General features: G+C 37.7%; 1 protein-coding gene across 3 annotated transcripts in view; it reads right to left on the bottom strand.

The window, feature by feature from the left end:
- The window catches only part of LOC133321167 (aminopeptidase N-like), a 118,093-nt gene that overhangs the window by 26,547 nt on the left and 72,677 nt on the right, over nucleotides 1-18,869 (bottom strand). The window contains exon 1 of one of the 3 annotated variants that reach the window (XM_061530261.1): nucleotides 15,198-15,297. The exons of the other annotated variants lie outside the window; for them this stretch is intronic. Within the exon in view, the coding sequence (XP_061386245.1) occupies nucleotides 15,198-15,201 (4 nt within the window). The 5' untranslated portion in view covers nucleotides 15,202-15,297. Of the gene's footprint in view, nucleotides 1-15,197; nucleotides 15,298-18,869 lie in introns of those variants that run through there. 3 annotated transcript variants of the gene reach the window in all.

The raw sequence follows: 18,869 nt of genomic DNA, 5'->3' as shown, positions 1-18,869 counted from the left end.
ATATATAAGAAAAGTAGTAAAGTCGGACGGGGCCGGCTATATGATACCCTTCACCACATTGGGTATATTCAACAGATGGCATCCTAACAGACGTCGCATTTTTGAAGGACCATTAACATAAAATTAAACATGTCGCTTTGCAACCTATACTAAATTTTGGTCAGATATAGAGTTCCTTCTTACAATGGGACAAAATTATCTAAATTAATTTAAGGCTTTGGTGCAGGCACATCCTCCTGTAGAGATGAAGAAGGAAACCTGGTGACAGATACAGACAGCGTGATGAGGAACTGGAAGGAGCATTTCGAAAAGCTTCTAGTATCAAATAATGGCGATGAAGAAGATACCGCGGAACCAATAAGAGATGATGGTATAGAGTGTATACCACCTAGCCAAGATGAGGTCATAAAAGCAATTAATCGGCTCAAGAACAACAATGCAGCAGGAGCCGATGGGTTACCAGCCGAACTATTCAAGACTGGTGGCCAGATGCTGGTCAGGAGCATGCGCCAGCTGATTAGCACAATTTGGCTAGATGAATACATGCCCAATGATTGGAACCTCAGCATTCTGTGTCCCGTGCACAAAAAAGGAGACAAGACGATATGTGCCAACTATAGAGGAATAAGTCTCCTTCCCATCGCATATAAAGTGTTATCCAGTGTGCTGTGTGAACGATTGAAGCCAATGCTCTATGACATCATCGGACCATACCAATGCGGCTTCAGATCTGGCAAATCCACCATTGACCAGATTTTCACTCTGCGCCAAATTCTGGAAAAGACCCACGAAAAGCACATCGACACACACCACCTATTTGTCGACTATAAAGCCGCATTCGACAGCCCTATCCGTTCAGAGGTGTTAAAAGCCATGTCTGCGTTCGGCATTCCTGCAAAATTAAAACGGCTTTGCAGGAGAACTTTAAGTGGCACAAGGTCAGCAGTTAAAGTAGGAAAGGACCTATCGGAGCACTTCAATACCGAACGAGGATTCAGACAAGGTGACAGTTTGTCGTGTGATCTTTTTAACATCCTACTGGAAAAGGTCATACGAGACGCAAAGGTGAACAGAAATGGCACTCTGTATACCAAATAACACATGTTACTCGCCTACGCCGATGACATCGATATAATGGGTCGAACATTGCGAGCGGTAACAGCCACCTTTGAACAAATTGAAAATAAGTCTGCCAAAGCGGGTCTGGCAGTAAACGGCGAGAGGACCAAGCTGATGATATCAACGCGCAAGACGTCCAGTAGACTCGGACCAACTGTGGAACTTGAGAACTACAGCTTCAAGGTAGTTAAAGACATTATATACCTTCGGAGAAGGATTGTGTTGGCCAACAGATGCTACTATGGTCTAAGTAAGCAGTTTAGAAACAAGGCCACCTCCCGTCAGACCAAACTCACACTTTACAAGACGCTGATACTACCCGTGCTATTATATGGATCGGAAGCATGGGTACTTGCGCAAGCAGATGAGGCAGCTCTTGGGGTGTTTGAGAGAAAAATCCTCCGAAAGATCTACTGGCCGATCTGCGTCGACGGTGAATATCGGCGTCGAATGTACCACGAGCTTTACAATTTTTACGCGGACATCGACATAGTCAGTCGTATTGAGCTGCAGCGACTACGGTGGCTAGGCCATGTTGTGCGGATGAATGAAAATGCCCCAAATGTCGAACATATATATGTGAGCTATATCTAAATCTGAACCGATTTTAACGAAATTTAACACACATCTTTCTAGACTTAATTCAGTATGCTATGCCAAATTTTTTTGCAAATCGAAGGATAAATAGGGACTTTAGTGCTCCATTTACAAAAAATCGGACGAAAATATATATGGAGCTATATCTAAATCTGAAGCGAAAATATATATGGTTGCTATATCTAAATCTGAACCGACTTCCAAGAAATTTTACACACATTATTCTAGACTCAATTTAGCACGCTATGCAAAATTTCGTGCAAATCGAAGGATATATAGGGGCTTTGTTGCACCATTTACATTAAACCGGACGAAAATATATATGGGAGCTATATCTAAATCTGAACCGATTTTTCCGAATTTCAATAGGGTTCGTCCGTGGGCCAAATAAATGACCTCTGCCAAATTTCATCCAATTCGAATTAAAAATGCGACCTGTGACACTTTGTTTACAATTTAACATGGACTAACGGACGGACGGACATGCATAAATCGACTTAGAAAGTGATTCTATGTATATTCGCAAAAGGAACCATGGGTCTATCTCGTTTCCTTTTGCCTATTACAAACATATGCACAAAGACATAATACCCAGTAACACAGTGTGGTGAAGGGTATAAAAATCCAACCGAATTCATACGACCTTCATCTTTGTCTCCTTTACTTCCCATACCTCTTCTCTTAGAAAGGTACCCTCCCTTTCAAATTAATTCCACACTAAAAAAGTGTTTTGTCATCTTAATCGGGGAAAAATTAAAATGCGTCAATTTGTTCAGCTTCTGTGTTTCCCAGAAACACACAGAGAAAGAGTTCGGTCCGGCCGTCCGGCATTTTTTTTTTTGTGTACGGGATTTAATTTAATGGCGTCGCACACTTAACGAGCGAACAACTGCAGCTATTATTCCCTCAATGAAATGCAAAACAATTAACCCATTTTGTAGTTGGTGTTGTTTTTTTTTTGTTTCCTATCATACACCATGGGATTGTCTTCTTCTACTTCGTCTTCTTTATGTGTCCACTTAAGATCACTTTAATTTAGGCCATAAGTACCCAAATACTGTAAACTCTCGAGAAAGGCAGAAAAACAAAGTCATAAATGTCCCCATCCATTGCTAGGCCGATTCGCTCATGCGGTGGTTGTTGCCTGCCTTCATGTCTTCTTACAATTCTTCAGAATCTGATCAAATTATACAAGTCACTGATTCGAGTTGTTGTTGTTGTTCCTGTTGTTAAGCCACGAGCAACAGACTCTGAAGAGTCAATTCTTGGTTCTTTGTATGATTCCATCATGTATGTATGTTGGCTTCACATGAATTTTATGCTAAACACGTGGGCACCTTGCCATACGTGCCTACTTCGTGAATTCAGAAAAGAATCGGCATACAATGAAGGCATGGGTACTTTCAGCGGTAGGGATGACGAGTGAATTTTTATACTCTTCACCACGTTGTGGTACAGGGTATTATGTCTTTGTCTATATGTTTGTAACAGGCAAAAGGAAACGAGATATCTACATGGTTCCATTTGAGAATATGTATAGAATCACTTTCTAAGTCGATTTATGCATGCCCGTTCGCCCGTCCGTCTGTCCATGTAAAATTGGAAACAAAGTACAGGTCGCATTTCTGATTCGAATTGGATGAAATTTGGCACAGCTCATTTATTTGGCCCAGGGACGAACCCTATTGACATTGGGAAAAATAGGTTCAGATTTAGATATAGCTCCCATATATATTTTCGGCCGATTTAATGTAAATGGTTCACCAGAGTCCCTATATATCCTTCGATTTGTACGAAATTTGGCATAGCGTATTGGATTGAGTCTAGAATGATGTGTGTAAAATTTCTTGATAATCTGTTCAGATTTAAATAAAGCTCCCATATATATTTTCGGCCGATTTTATGTAAATGGTGCCCCAAAGTCCTTATATACGTTTCGATTTCCATGGAATTTGGCATATAATACTAGATTGAGTCTAGAATGATGTGTGTAAAATTTCTTGAAAATCGGTTCAAATTTAGATATAGCTCCCATATATATTTTCGTCCGATTTTAGGTAAATAGTGCACCATAGTCCCTATATATCCTTCGATTTGCACGAAATTTGGAACTGTGTACTGTATTGAGTCTAGAATGATGTGTGTAAAATTTCTTGAAAATCTGTTCAGATTTAAATATAGCTCCCATATATATTTTCGGCCAATTTTATGTAAATGGTATACCAAAGCCCCTATATATCTTTCGATTTGCAGGAAATTTAGCATAGCATACTAGATTGAGTCTAGAATGATGTGTGCTAAGTTTCGTGAAAATCGGTTCAGATTTACATATAGCTCCCATATATTTTTTTCGTCCGATTTAATATAAATGGTATATCAAAGTCTCTACATATCTTTCGATTTGCACGAAATTTGGCACAATGTACTGAATTGAGTCTAGAATGATGTGTGCTAAGTGTCGTAAAAATCGGTACAGGTTTAGATATAGCTCCCATATATATGTTCGGCCGATTTAATGTATATGGTCTACTAAAGTCCCTATATATCTTTCGATTTGGAGGAAATTTGGAACAATGTACTGAATTGAGTCTAGAATGATGTGTGCTAAGTTTTGTGAAAATCGGTTCAAATTTAGATATAGCTCCCATATATATGTTCGACCGATTTAATGTAAATGGTCTACCAAAGTCCCTATATATCTTTCGATTTGCACGAAATTTGGCATAGCATACTAGATTGAGTCTAGAATGATGTGTGCTAAGTTTCGTGAAAATCGGTTCCGATTTAGATATAGCTCCCATATATATGTTCGCCCGATTTAATGTAAATGGTATACCAATGACCGTATATATCTTTCGATTTGCACGAAATTTGGCATAGCATGCTAGATTGAGTCTAGAATGCTGTGTGTAAAATTTCTTGAAAATCGGTTCAGATTTAGATATAGCTCCCATATATATGTTCGTCCGATTTTAGGTAAATGGTATACCAAAGTCCCTATATATTTTTCGATTTGCACGAAATTTGGCACAATGTACTGAATTGAGAATGAGAGAATGATGTGTGTAAAATTTCTTGAAAATTGGTTCAGCTTTAGATATAGCTCCCACATATATTTTCCGCCGATTTAATGGAAATGGTTCACCAAAGTCCCTATATATCTTTCGATTTGCATGTAATTTGGCATAGCATACGAGATTGAGTCTAGAATGATGTGTGTAAAATTTCTTGAAAATCGGTTCGGATTTAGATATAGCTTCCATATATATCTTCCGCCGATTTAATATAAATTCCTATTTATTTATAGGCGTGGATTTTTAAGAAATACGTTTAAGAGCCTATTAATAGGCGTGGATTTTTTAGAAAATGTTTTTCCATATTGTCATCCCTAATCCGATATTGAGGCCCAAAAGAGAAAGACCGATTTGAATTTTACACAGCAATTGTTTGTTGGTAATCAGAAAATAAACCTACCACAAATCAAATGACTAATGGCCATATAAACTATTCATTGAATTGATTCGTTTTTTGTTGTTGTATCTTTTTGGCTGATATAGCCCATAGCTGCAAAGTTTAATGATCTCTCGTGCTATTACTTTAGCAAATGACACACTTTGTTGGTAATTTTCGAGATTTTTTTGTTTGACTTGCAAATAAGTCAGAAAATGTGGGTTTTTTGGCATTGATTGTTTCTTGTTACGTATATGGAAATTTAATGATGCCAACCAACAAGGGTACCATGCGGACTTTTACCGGAGGAGATTGGGAAATAATTCTCGACTTTTTTATTTTTATTACTATAGAAAATTGAAGGTATTTGAAATAAATAGTCACTGCTAATTTTTTTTCTAGGTTAATCATCAGATTTAAATTTCAATTATTTTCCACATATTCAATTTTTCTTGATGTTGTTGTTATTTTTGTTTATTTAATGAATTGATTTGAATGTTAGAAATTAAATTGATTTGAATTCATTACCGAAACATTGTAGATGGCAAATTGAATGGTCTTAATAAATTTCAATTTTACATTCATTCAAAGATTGGGTGTATGTTATTTTTAGTTTCCTAAGAACTACAAAAATTGAACCAAAAAAAAAATATTTTTAAAATCCAAAAAATGCTATCTAACGAAGGTGTTAGGAAAATATTTAACAACAACAATGAACGGTATTTATAGATTCTTACACAAAAATAAAATTGATCGAAATTATAGAAAAAAATGCGGAAAATTTTATAAACATTGAATAATTATAGAAAACAATAAAACTACAGACAGATGTTTGTACATTTGTTTAGTGTAAATTGCCATACAGTAGGGTCTGGATAATCTCTTCAATGACCACCTATGAGAGTGATTTTAAAAATATGGATTTTTATACCCTACACAACTATGTTGTCAGGGTTATATAGCTTTGTGCAGCCCCCAAGAGTTCCTAGACCCACCTTTAAGTATAGGGTTCTGGCCAATGAAGACCCCTATTGTTTTTGGTAAAGATCGGATAATATTAAGGCGATGAAATTGACCATATACTTAATTTTTGTCCGGTTTTCTGGACGCTTCAGAGGCTGCAATTATGGCCCAAACATCACGAATTTTTACATAGAGAAGGGGATCGGGCCTAAGTATAAGCATGCCTGTTTTGATAATGATCGGCCAATATTTAGCGGGTCAAATGGACCCTGTCTTTTGTGGGAAAAATAACAAAATTTGTATTCTCTGGTGTATATACTTACTCCTGAAAGACATGAAGCCGAGATGTTGATATTATATCCAAGAGGAGTGGTTGAACTTTTATTTGATACCAACTTTATTGTGGGAGTTACACTTGAATATTTGCAGGTGCTTAGGTATTCACATATTATTTAGTAACCCATTACCCCACTAGAGAGCGGAAATATAGCGCTGATGGCTTAAAAACATTCCATGAAGATCCAGGTATGGTCAAGGACAACGCCTATAATTTTCGGTGATGATCAGATAAGAATATTGGGATGAAGAGGACTGAAAACTTAATTTAAATTTCGAGTCGATCTATAGACCACAATTGAAAACCGAACATCACAATACAACCCACGGTGAAGGGAATCTGGACAAGGAATTAGAAGTACTGTACTGAATGTAATTATTTGTTGACCTCTAGTCGGCCACGCGAAATATTGCCCAGGCTCAGAATATAGAACCGCAGAAAGATAGATTTTCGTGGTAGTTGTGTAGGGTATCATATGGTCGGCCCCGTCCGACTATACTGCTCCACTCACTGGTTTTTAAATATATTTTTTGGGGGGATCACCATTAGGCCTAATTTTTATACCCTTCAGCACACTGTGGCAAAAGGAAACGAGATAGACACATGGTTCCTTTTGAGAATATGCATAGAATCACTTTTTAAGTCGATTTATGCATGTCCGCCCGTCTGTCTGTCCATGTTGAATTGTAAACAAAGTACAGGTCGCACGAAATTTTGCACAACCTACTAAATTAAGTCTAGACTGAAATGTGTTAAGTTTCCTGAAAATCTGTTCAGATTTATATATAGCTCCCATACATATTTTCGTCCGATTTAATGTAAATGGTGCACCAAAGACCCTAAATATCTCTCGATTTGCACGAAATTTGGCATAGCGTACTAAATTAAGCCTAGAATGACATGTGGTAAGTTTCGTGAAAATTAGTTCAAATTTAGATATAGCTCCAATATATTATCGTCCGATTTAATGTAAAAGGTACACCAAAGCCCCTATATATCTTTCGATTTACACGAGATTTGGCAAAGCGTACTAAATTAAGTCTAGAATGATGTGTATTAAGTTTCCTGAATATAGGTTCTGATTTGGATATAGCTCCCATATATATTTTCGTTCGATTTAATGTAAATGTTACACCAAAGTCCCTAAATATCACTCGATTTTCAGGAAATTTGGCACTGCATACTGAATTAAGCCTAGAATGATGAGTGGTGATTTTCGGGAAAATCGGTTCTGATTTAGAAATAACTCCTACATATATTTTCGTCCGATTTTACATAAATGCTGCACCAAACGCCTAGTGTCTTTGTCCGATTAATACGAAATGTTGCACAAAGTATCAAATTGTGACTTGAATGACGTTATTGCATTTGTTTTGCAGATGCAGCTATAGCTTACATATGTTTTTCGAAGGGGTGTCTGATTGAAATTAAATATTTAACAGTGCGGCGTACCGAATAGCTTGTATCAATTTTTGCTATAAATCGTTTTCCATAAATTTGTTCCATGGTAACGCTGACGACTCTATATCTGCCCCAATGAAATTAAATTTAGCATAGGTTGCAGAAAGACATGAGTATGTTCCTTCGAGGGAACATTGTATCCTTACAATTGTAAGGCTACATATGGACAATATATCCAAAGTGGTGAAGGGTGTCATATAGTCGGCCCAGTCCGACTACTTTCTTTACTCTTTTTTTTAAATATATTTTCAATGTCTAGCCATTGGTTAATTAATACCTTATTCAATTTCTTTATTATATACTTTATCCGGAATCTACTGTATTTTCTGGTATGAGCAATCGTGATCTGTACCCACACACAAAACAGAAACATATGTTTGTATTTTTTTAGTTCTGCTAAGTCTTTTATGTGTAGATTTTTTTCTCTATATTTTTTAATTTTTATTTTAAGGCTACTAATTAAGACAATTGATTGCAAATTTAACCTTGATCGCATATAAAAGTTTATTTGAGGATATAATTTTTAGTTTCATTAATAATCTTAACGATTGCTGGGGATAATAATTTGTTTATGAGAACATTTATTTGAGGGTATGTATGTATGGAAGAAATAACATTTTAAGGAGAAAAAAGTTATTTTAGATAAGTATTTTTTTATGGGATTGGGTGGAAATTCCTCATAGGGTTGAAAAGCCTTTGGCGAATATATATTGATCCCAGGAAGAAGGTGTGATGAATGATTTTTGCAGGTAACTCTAAAGTGCATTGAGGAAAAAGCACTATATTATAGGTTGCGGCTACTTCAGATAATTTTTTAGATGGCATATCTTCAGCCAAATCGAATGCGGAATAATTTTTTGATATCTTTATAAGCTGGTGTGCTGATTTTTTTTCTGGTAACTCTAAAGTGCATGGAGGAAAAAGCTATATATCATTGGTTGCGGCTACTGCAGGTTATTTTTAGATGGTATATCTTCAACCAAATCGAATGCGGATATATTTTTTTAATATCTTTATAAGCATTTACATTTTCCATTGTCTTGTTTTTTTCTACTTTCAAATGCAGATCAAAGTAAATATTAATTTAGGTGGGCGTTTGACAATGATATTTGCCACATGCCTCACCGCCAACCAACCTTAGATAGTCGGTGTAATACATCCCACTTCAATATTCCAAAACAATACATAATCAAATCGCTTAATACAAAATGCAACACCATAGGGATTCCTTTCACAAAAAACTAAAGTAGAATGCATTCAAAATTAAATGCATTTAAATACATAATTCAAACGCAGGCCCCAATAGCTTTCATCATCATCAGCTATTAGGCTTCGCCACAAATGGCTGCCACTGATTTAGCTACAGGTGGTGACATCAATTTCAGGCGAGAAAAGATAACCACAAAAACAAATTTGAGAAAAACGCTGGGAGATCAGATGTTTTGTTTTTATTTCTGTTGTTTACAATATGTAAACGATGCGGTTGTTGTTGTTTTTAATGAAGTTTATATTAAAAAAAATTGTTTAGAAAAAAATAAAATTGAATTTTTTAATTTTTGGGGAGAGTCAAGCGGTCGGCTCACTTCAAAACAGCTAAGAAAAATATATTCCTCACCGAACATCATTAAACATAGGCATCATCATCATTATAGTCCACACTATCACGATGATCATCATAATTATCATCGTCACCCAGTGGCTGTCACTTTTTATCATTTTGGATGGAAGCAGGTAGTTTGTGGTGTCTTTGATTTTAGAAAATGCATTTTGAATTTATTAAGTGTGGCATCCAAGTAGTCACTGAAAGCATTGTGTAGGCTGAGGGTAAGGGGGTGCCTAAAAATATTTTAAAATGTCCACGCATATGTTGAGTCTTGAAAAAATATTTTTTAAAAAATCCTCGCCTATACTTAGCTGGCTTGTGACAGAACTTTCGTTCATAAGCCGAGCTTAAACAAAATTTCCAGGCGCAGTTTTCCAAATTTGAAAGACCATATTCGGGAATGTTGTCTTCCACTTGGTCTTTCCATCTTATTCGCGGCCTTCCCTTTCTGTGTGAAACATCACCTGGTTTGCTTTTATATGCCTTCTCTCCTGGGACATCTTCATCCATTCTCACAACATGACCTAGCCAACGTAGTCGCTGCAGCTCAATACCTCTAACAATGTCGATGTCCGAGAATAGCTGCTACAACTCATGGTTCATTCGACGGCGATATTCACCATCAACGCAGATCGGCCCAAAGATCTTTCGGAGAATTTTTCTTTCAAACACTCCAAGAGCTGCCTCATCTACTTGCGCAAGTACCCATGCTTCAGATCCATATAACAGCACGGGTAGTATCAGTGTCTTGTAGAGTGTGAATTTGGTCTGGCGGGAGGTGGCCTTGTTTCTAAACTGCTTACTTAGACCATAGTAGCATATTTTGGCCATCACAATCCTTCTCCGAATTTCAAAACATATGTCATCCATTTTGTTTATGGCGTTACCATGGTATATAAAATCTTTAACTCCCTCGAAGCTGTAGTTCTCTAGTTCCACAGTTGGTCCAAGTCGTCTAATGGACGTTGATACCATCTTCTCGCCGTTTACTGCCAGACACACATTGGCAGACTTATTCTCAATTTGTTCAGAGGTGGCTGTTACCGCTCTCAGAGTTCGACCCATTAAGCCGATGTCATCGGCGTAGGCGAGTAACATGTGTTGTTTGGTGTACAGAGTGCCATTTCTGTTCACTTTTGCCTCTCGTATGACCGACTTTAGCTGCTGACCTTTCCATATTAATTTTGCAGGAATGCCAAACGCAGACATGGCTTTATACACCTTTGAACGGATAGGGCTGTCGAATGCGGCTTTATAGTCGACAATGTGTCGATGAGTTTTTTGCGTTTTTTCAGGATTTGGCGCAGTGTGAAAATCTGGTCAATGGTTGATTTGCCAGGTCTGAAGCCGCATTGGCTTCAATCGTTCACACAATACGCTGGATAGTACATTATATGCGATGGGAAGGAGACTTATTCCTCTATAGTTGGCACATATCGTCTTGTCTCCTTTTTTTGTGCACGGGTCACAGGATGTTGAGGTTCCAATCATTGGGTATACATTCCTTTAGCCAAATTGTACTAATCAGCTGGTGTATGCTCCTTACCAGCATCTGACCACCAGTAATGAATAGTTCGGCTTGTAACCCATCGGCACCTGCTGCTTTATTATTCTTCAACCGATTAAATGCTTTTATGACCTCATCTTGGCTAGGTGGTATACACTCTGTACCATCATCTCTTATTGGTTCTGGGGTATCATCTTCACCGCCACTACTTGATACCAGAAGCTTTTCAAAATACTCCTTCTGTCACCAGGTTTCCTTCTTCATCTCTACAGGAGGGTGTGCCTGCACCAAAACCTTCGCTCGTTGGTAAAATTTCCGGACTTCATTCTGACTCCTGTACATCTCAATTTGCTCACGCTCACGTTTTTCTTGTTCTTTCTGAAAATACGTTTCTCCTCTCTCCTTTTCTCCCCATACTTCTCCATCGCACTACGTGTTGCTACAGTTTGCAGAGTTGCACTATACGCTGCGTTTTTCACATCGGTAGCATTACGACACTCCTGATCGTACCATGGGTTTCTTGATGGTGATTTTTGGTACCAAAGTGTTGCTTTTGCTACACTCTGTAGGGAGTGGGCAATTCTTTGCCATTGTACTTCGGAATAAGAAGTGCTTTCGTCAAGCAGGTTGGTAAGTTGAGCGGAGTAGGCCTCTGCTACCTGTTGTTTTACAGATTTCCCACGTCGAGTTTCCGTGTTGTGTTAGATCGCACCTTAGCTGCAACATTAAGACGAGTGCGTACCTTGGCTGCTACAAGGTAGTGGTCCGAATCGATATTCGCTCCTCGGATCGATCGGAAGTATAATGCACTGGATGAATTCCTTCAGTCTATTCAATTTGATTTCCCGTTGCTTGATCAGGAGAAATCCAGGTGGCCTTGTGTATATCGAGATGCTTGAATCTGGTGTTGCTAACTACCATGTTTTTTGCTGCCGTGAAGTCAATCAACTTTATGCCGTTGTCGGATGTTTCTTCATGGAGGCTGAATTTTCCGACGGTGGGACCAAACACTCCAAGAGCTGCCTCATCTACTTGCGCAAGTACCCATGCTTCAGATCCATATAACAGCACGGGTAGTATCAGTGTCTTGTAGAGTGTGAATTTGGTCTGGCGGGAGGTGGCCTTGTTTCTAAACTGCTTACTTAGACCATAGTAGCATATTTTGGCCATCACAATCCTTCTCCGAATTTCAAAACATATGTCATCCATTTTGTTTATGGCGTTACCATGGTATATAAAATCTTTAACTCCCTCGAAGCTGTAGTTCTCTAGTTCCACAGTTGGTCCAAGTCGTCTAATGGACGTTGATACCATCTTCTCGCCGTTTACTGCCAGACACACATTGGCAGACTTATTCTCAATTTGTTCAGAGGTGGCTGTTACCGCTCTCAGAGTTCGACCCATTAAGCCGATGTCATCGGCGTAGGCGAGTAACATGTGTTGTTTGGTGTACAGAGTGCCATTTCTGTTCACTTTTGCCTCTCGTATGACCGACTTTAGCTGCTGACCTTTCCATATTAATTTTGCAGGAATGCCAAACGCAGACATGGCTTTATACACCTTTGAACGGATAGGGCTGTCGAATGCGGCTTTATAGTCGACAATGTGTCGATGAGTTTTTTGCGTTTTTTCAGGATTTGGCGCAGTGTGAAAATCTGGTCAATGGTTGATTTGCCAGGTCTGAAGCCGCATTGGCTTCAATCGTTCACACAATACGCTGGATAGTACTTTATATGCGATGGGAAGGAGACTTATTCCTCTATAGTTGGCACATATCGTCTTGTCTCCTTTTTTTGTGCACGGGTCACAGGATGTTGAGGTTCCAATCATTGGGTATACATTCCTTTAGCCAAATTGTACTAATCAGCTGGTGTATGCTCCTTACCAGCATCTGACCACCAGTAATGAATAGTTCGGCTTGTAACCCATCGGCACCTGCTGCTTTATTATTCTTCAACCGATTAAATGCTTTTATGACCTCATCTTGGCTAGGTGGTATACACTCTGTACCATCATCTCTTATTGGTTCTGGGGTATCATCTTCACCGCCACTACTTGATACCAGAAGCTTTTCAAAATACTCCTTCTGTCACCAGGTTTCCTTCTTCATCTCTACAGGAGGGTGTGCCTGCACCAAAACCTTCGCTCGTTGGTAAAATTTCCGGACTTCATTCTGACTCCTGTACATCTCAATTTGCTCACGCTCACGTTTTTCTTGTTCTTTCTGAAAATACGTTTCTCCTCTCTCCTTTTCTCCCCATACTTCTCCATCGCACTACGTGTTGCTACAGTTTGCAGAGTTGCACTATACGCTGCGTTTTTCACATCGGTAGCATTACGACACTCCTGATCGTACCATGGGTTTCTTGATGGTGATTTTTGGTACCAAAGTGTTGCTTTTGCTACACTCTGTAGGGAGTGGGCAATTCTTTGCCATTGTACTTCGGAATAAGAAGTGCTTTCGTCAAGCAGGTTGGTAAGTTGAGCGGAGTAGGCCTCTGCTACCTGTTGTTTTACAGATTTCCCACGTCGAGTTTCCGTGTTGTGTTAGATCGCACCTTAGCTGCAACATTAAGACGAGTGCGTACCTTGGCTGCTACAAGGTAGTGGTCCGAATCGATATTCGCTCCTCGGATCGATCGGAAGTATAATGCACTGGATGAATTCCTTCAGTCTATTCAATTTGATTTCTCGTTGCTTGATCAGGAGAAATCCAGGTGGCCTTGTGTATATCGAGATGCTTGAATCTGGTGTTGCTAACTACCATGTTTTTTGCTGCCGTGAAGTCAATCAACTTTATGCCGTTGTCGGATGTTTCTTCATGGAGGCTGAATTTTCCGACGGTGGGACCAAAGATTTTTTCCCTTCCGATTTTTGCATTAAAATCTCTTAGCAGAATTTTAATGTCATGGCCAGGGCAGCGGTCATATGCAGTTTCTAGACGCTCGCAAAATATGCCTTTGGTCTGTTCATCCTTGTCTTCCGTCGAAGCATGGGCGCAAATAAGACGGATGTAGAAGAACTTCGCTTTAATCACGTAATCATCTGATTTACATATGCCAGTCCCTTTCCATCGCATTTCCTGTATGGCAATAATATCGGCTTTGTACTTCTTGAGTACATCCGCCAAGGCGAAAATTGCGCCTGTTCGGTACAACGTGTGCACATTCCAAGTGCAGATTCGCAGATCGTGGTCCTTTATATGTTTGCGGGGGTCATCAACATTGGAGAGGGTTTTTGTTGTTTTTTTCTTTGCTTTTTCATAGTAGGAGGGGTTTTCCGAGTGTGGGCAACTAACCCATTTTTTGTAGTCCTTATGGGTGAACTTGCGGCAAATATCCGATCACTATTTCAACGGGTGATGAAAATAGCTACCCCAGGTGACACCGCGGGGGTGGTCAGTGTCCACAATTGAGATGAAAGAGGGACCAAGATAAGGCTGGAATTCGCCATATTAAAACCAATCAGAGCCGTTGCTTGGTATCTATAATCCCCTACGTTACCCAAGAACTTGAAACAGGTTCTTTAAAAAATCCATGTCTTATATGGGCCTTAAAAAAATATTCCTTAAAAAATCCACGTCTTAAATAGGCCCTAAAAAATATTACTTTGAAAAATCCACGTTTTGTATAGGCCTCAATAAAAATTATATAGGCCTTGACAAAAAATTTCTTTAAAAAATCTATGCATTGGATATTTATTCAAATATTTTTAAAAAAATCATACCTTGAACAAACATCGGTTTCGAAACACTGTTCCATTACAAGGTATGGGTTTTGTAAATTTAAAAAATAAGCCAAGCTACTGATTTGAATCAAACGGCAGATAATCCGAAAAAAAGGTAACAAAGTGACAATTTATTGTAAGGTGACAACAAGTGATTAAGATCAAACGAAAGTGACATGAACTAATTTCAAAATTTTAGATAACATCAATAACAAAATTTAAATTCCAAAATTAAGAAAAAAACTCATGTGGGTTGATTAAGTGAGCGGGGTAGGGATTATAAATTGGGATATTTTCTACTGATTACAAAAAAAGAAATAAAAAAAACTCACACAACACCAATAAAAGAGAAAAAAATCTAAGCTACTGAAAAGTTTAAAAAAAGCATATTCTACAAAAAATATCGAATTCCTCATTCCGCACTACTCCCTTACCCATAAACTCCTCCTCCTTGGGATAGAATTCAAAATAGAATCTCTGTTTGATTTTTTTCAAATCACGCCAATCAATGTTGCGAAACAGCTGGCCGGGTCCATTCGATGACATCCAATTCGGCCCACGTTTCGAACTTTTCGAATCGAGCGGTTTGGTGGTGCTAGCATAAGGCAGTGTGAGATCCAGATCGTCATCATCATCGGGACTTAGTGAAAGTTTAATGGGTGACGATGTTTCACTGGCCGGCAGCAAAGGTGAAGGATGGCGTGTGTCATGTTGCGGATGATGCGTGTGGTGATTGTGATGATGCATTGCAGATGAGGATGATGATGATGGGTGGCAATTGATTGGTATGCGTGCTATTTTGGAGAAGAAAAAAATAAGACAAGAAGAAGACAAAAGATGGTATTGTTGTTGTTATGCCAAGCGTTATACAAATTGTTGTTGTTTTTTATTTTTGGTTATATATTTTTAAAGCATTTTATTTCAGATTAGAGACAATTTTTCTTTGCGGGTGAGTGGGGACAATTATTGTTAATAGGATATGTTGCGTGCAATTAGCCATGATGAAGGGTGGTAATAGGCATAATTATATAAGACTTACAAATAGTAAACCTTTAAAAATCATTATTTCAAAAATCCACGCCGTGTTGAGGACTTGACAAAATATTTTTTAAAAAATTCACGCCTTGTTGAGGACTTGAAAAAATATTCTTTAAAAAATTCACGCCTTGTTGAGGACTTGAAAAAATATTCTTTAAAAAATCTTAAAAATATTCTTTAAAAAATCTACGCATTGGAGAGAGACCTTACTTAAAAAATCCAAGCTTTGGATGGGTCATCTTAAAAAAATCCACGCTTTGGATGAGTCTTCTCAAAAAAATCCAAGCCTTGGATGGGTCTTCTTAAAAAAATCCACGCTTTGGATGGGTCTTCTCAAAAAAATCCAAGCCTTGGATGGGTCTTCTTAAAAAAAATCCACGCTTTGGATGGGTCTTCTTAAAAAAATCCAAGCCTTGGATGGGTCTTCTTTAAAAAATCTACGCCTTGGATATGTCTTCTATAAAAAATCCATGCCTTGGATAGGCCTTGAAAAATAATCCACGCTTTGGATAGGCATTTTAAAAAAAATCCTTTAAAAATCCACGCCCTATATAGGCCTTGAAAAATAATCCACGCTTTGGATAGGCCTTTTAAAAAAATCTTTTAAAAATCCGCGCCTTATATAACCCTTGAAAAATAATCCACGCTTTGGATAGGCCTTTTAAAAAAATCTTTTAAAAATCCACGCCTTATATAAGCCTTGAAAAATAATCCATGCTTTGGATAGGCCTTTTAAAAAAATCTTTTAAAAATCCCCGCCTTATATAGGCCTTGAAAAATAATCTACGCTTTGGATAGGCCTTTTAAAAAAATCTTTTAAAAATCCCCGCCTTATATAGGCCTTGAAAAATAATCTACGCTTTGGATAGGCCTTTTAAAAAAATCTTTTAAAAATCCACGCCTTATATAGGCCTTGAAAAGTACTCTTTAAAAATCCACGCCTTATATAGGCCTTGAAAAGTACTCTTTAAAAATCCACGCCTTATATAGGCCTTGAAAAGTACTCTTAAAAAATCCACGCCTTGTTTTAGGCCTTCGAAAAAATCTTTTAAAAATCCACGCCTTGTTTTAGGCCTTCGAAAAAATCTTTTAAAAATCCACGCCTTGTTTAGGCCTTTAAAAAATATTTTAAAAATCAACGCCTTGTTTTAGGCCTTTAAAAAATCTTTTAAAAAAAACACGCCTTGTTTTAGGCCTTCAAAAAAATCTTTTAAAAATCCACGCCTTGTTTTAGGCCTTCGAAAAAATCTTTTAAAAATCCACGCCTTGTTTTAGGCCTTTAAAAAATCTTTTAAAAATCCACGCCTTGTTTTAGGCCTTCGAAAAAATCTTTTAAAAATCCACGCCTTGTTTTAGGCCTTTAAAAAAATATTTTAAAAATCAACGCCTTGTTTTAGGCCTTTAAAAAAATATTTTAAAAATCTACGCCTTATATTGGCCTTGAAAAAATATCCTTTAAAAAATCCACGCCTTAAAGAGGCCCAGAAAAAATATTCCTAAAAAAATCCACGCCTTGGACAGGCTTTCCTTAAAAACTCCACGCATCATTTGGAGCATCGAAAAAGAATCCCCACCAAAAAAATCCGCTTTATTAGGAGTCTGGAAAAATTATTCCCTAAACATCGAATCCTTATTTGAGGCCTGGAAATTTAGCCTTGAAAATGTATTCTTTAAAAAAATCAACGACCTATTGCCAACATCCTCAATCCTCCACATATCAATCAATCAAGTCCATTCAAATGCTGATTTCATCGAATAATTCACGCCAATTTGCCTATAACAATTAAATAGTTTGTCTAAAAATTAATTAGCCATAGTGCAATTTATTTAATGGACAAAAAGATCTGATGAAATTAAAAGTCGATCAATAATAAAAAATGGGCATTGTGCGGCCTCACATGGATGACACAACTGGCCATATGGGTATCCGCTCCTCCTGCTTCTCTTTCCAATTCCCATTCTAGGTGCAACGAAAACACATTTTCTCCAATATTGCAGTCATGTCAATCAAAATGATATTCGCACAGATACACAAACACATACACAGTAGTAATAATAAAATCCGTGAAAGCTATATGACGACGTCATAAGCCCACACAAAAAACTTAACAATTTAAGCGAAGCATCAGTCAGCACCAATACCGCAATGAATTAGAAAAAAAAATAAATAAAATTGGCTAATTGAAAAAAATTACACATACACTTACAAAAATTAGAAACACCATGAGGCTTCAATAGAGGCCTATATAAGGCGTGGATTTTTTAAAAATATTTTTTCATGGCCTCATAGAGGCCTATATAAGGCGTGGATTTTTTAAAAATATTTTTTCATGGCCTCATAGAGGCCTATATAAGGCGTGGATTTTTTAAAAATATTCTTTCATGGCCTCATAGAGGCCTATATAAGGCGTGGATTTTTTAAAAATATTCTTTCATGGCCTCATAGAGGCCTATATAAGGCGTGGATTTTTTAAAAATATTTTTTCATGGCCTCATAGAGGCCTATATGGGGCGTGGATTTTTTAAAAAATATGTTTTCATGGCCTCATAGATGCCTATATAAGGCGTGGATTTTTTAAAAATATTTTTTCATGGCCTCATAGAGGCCTATATAAGGCGTGGATTTTTTAAAAATATTTTTTTATTGCCTCATAGATATTTTTTCAAGGTCCCACTGTTCTTGAATACCCTCATCTAGTGCCTTTTTTGTCAAGATTTTTTTGCGTGTCAATTTTGTGTTTTATTTCTTCTTTTATATTTTTGGAAGCTTCCATTTAAAATAGCTCCTAAACGTTATACGGCTCATTACCTATACGTATATCTGAACATATGGATGTCTATGATTTTTTGCACGGCTGCAGCCTGCCTGCCTGCTATCTGACAGATTGTTTGGCGTGCAGTTAGTTCATTTGAGAAGAAGAACAACAAGTCCGAAACAAATAAAATTGACGTTGGCGCCATTTGAGATAAGTGCTATGGATCCGCAACGTTCGCTGTGTGTGCGGTTAGAAGTAACAAAACGCTGCGTTGATTTGATTTGAAAATGCGAAACAAACCAAAGAATAGAA

This window comes from Musca vetustissima, unplaced genomic scaffold (assembly GCF_032173495.1).
Source record: "Musca vetustissima isolate MV318-11 ecotype Yass unplaced genomic scaffold, APGP_CSIRO_Mvet_v1 utg13025, whole genome shotgun sequence".
NCBI lineage: Eukaryota > Metazoa > Arthropoda > Insecta > Diptera > Muscidae > Musca > Musca vetustissima.
This window is presented reverse-complemented; position numbering and strand designations above follow the sequence as displayed.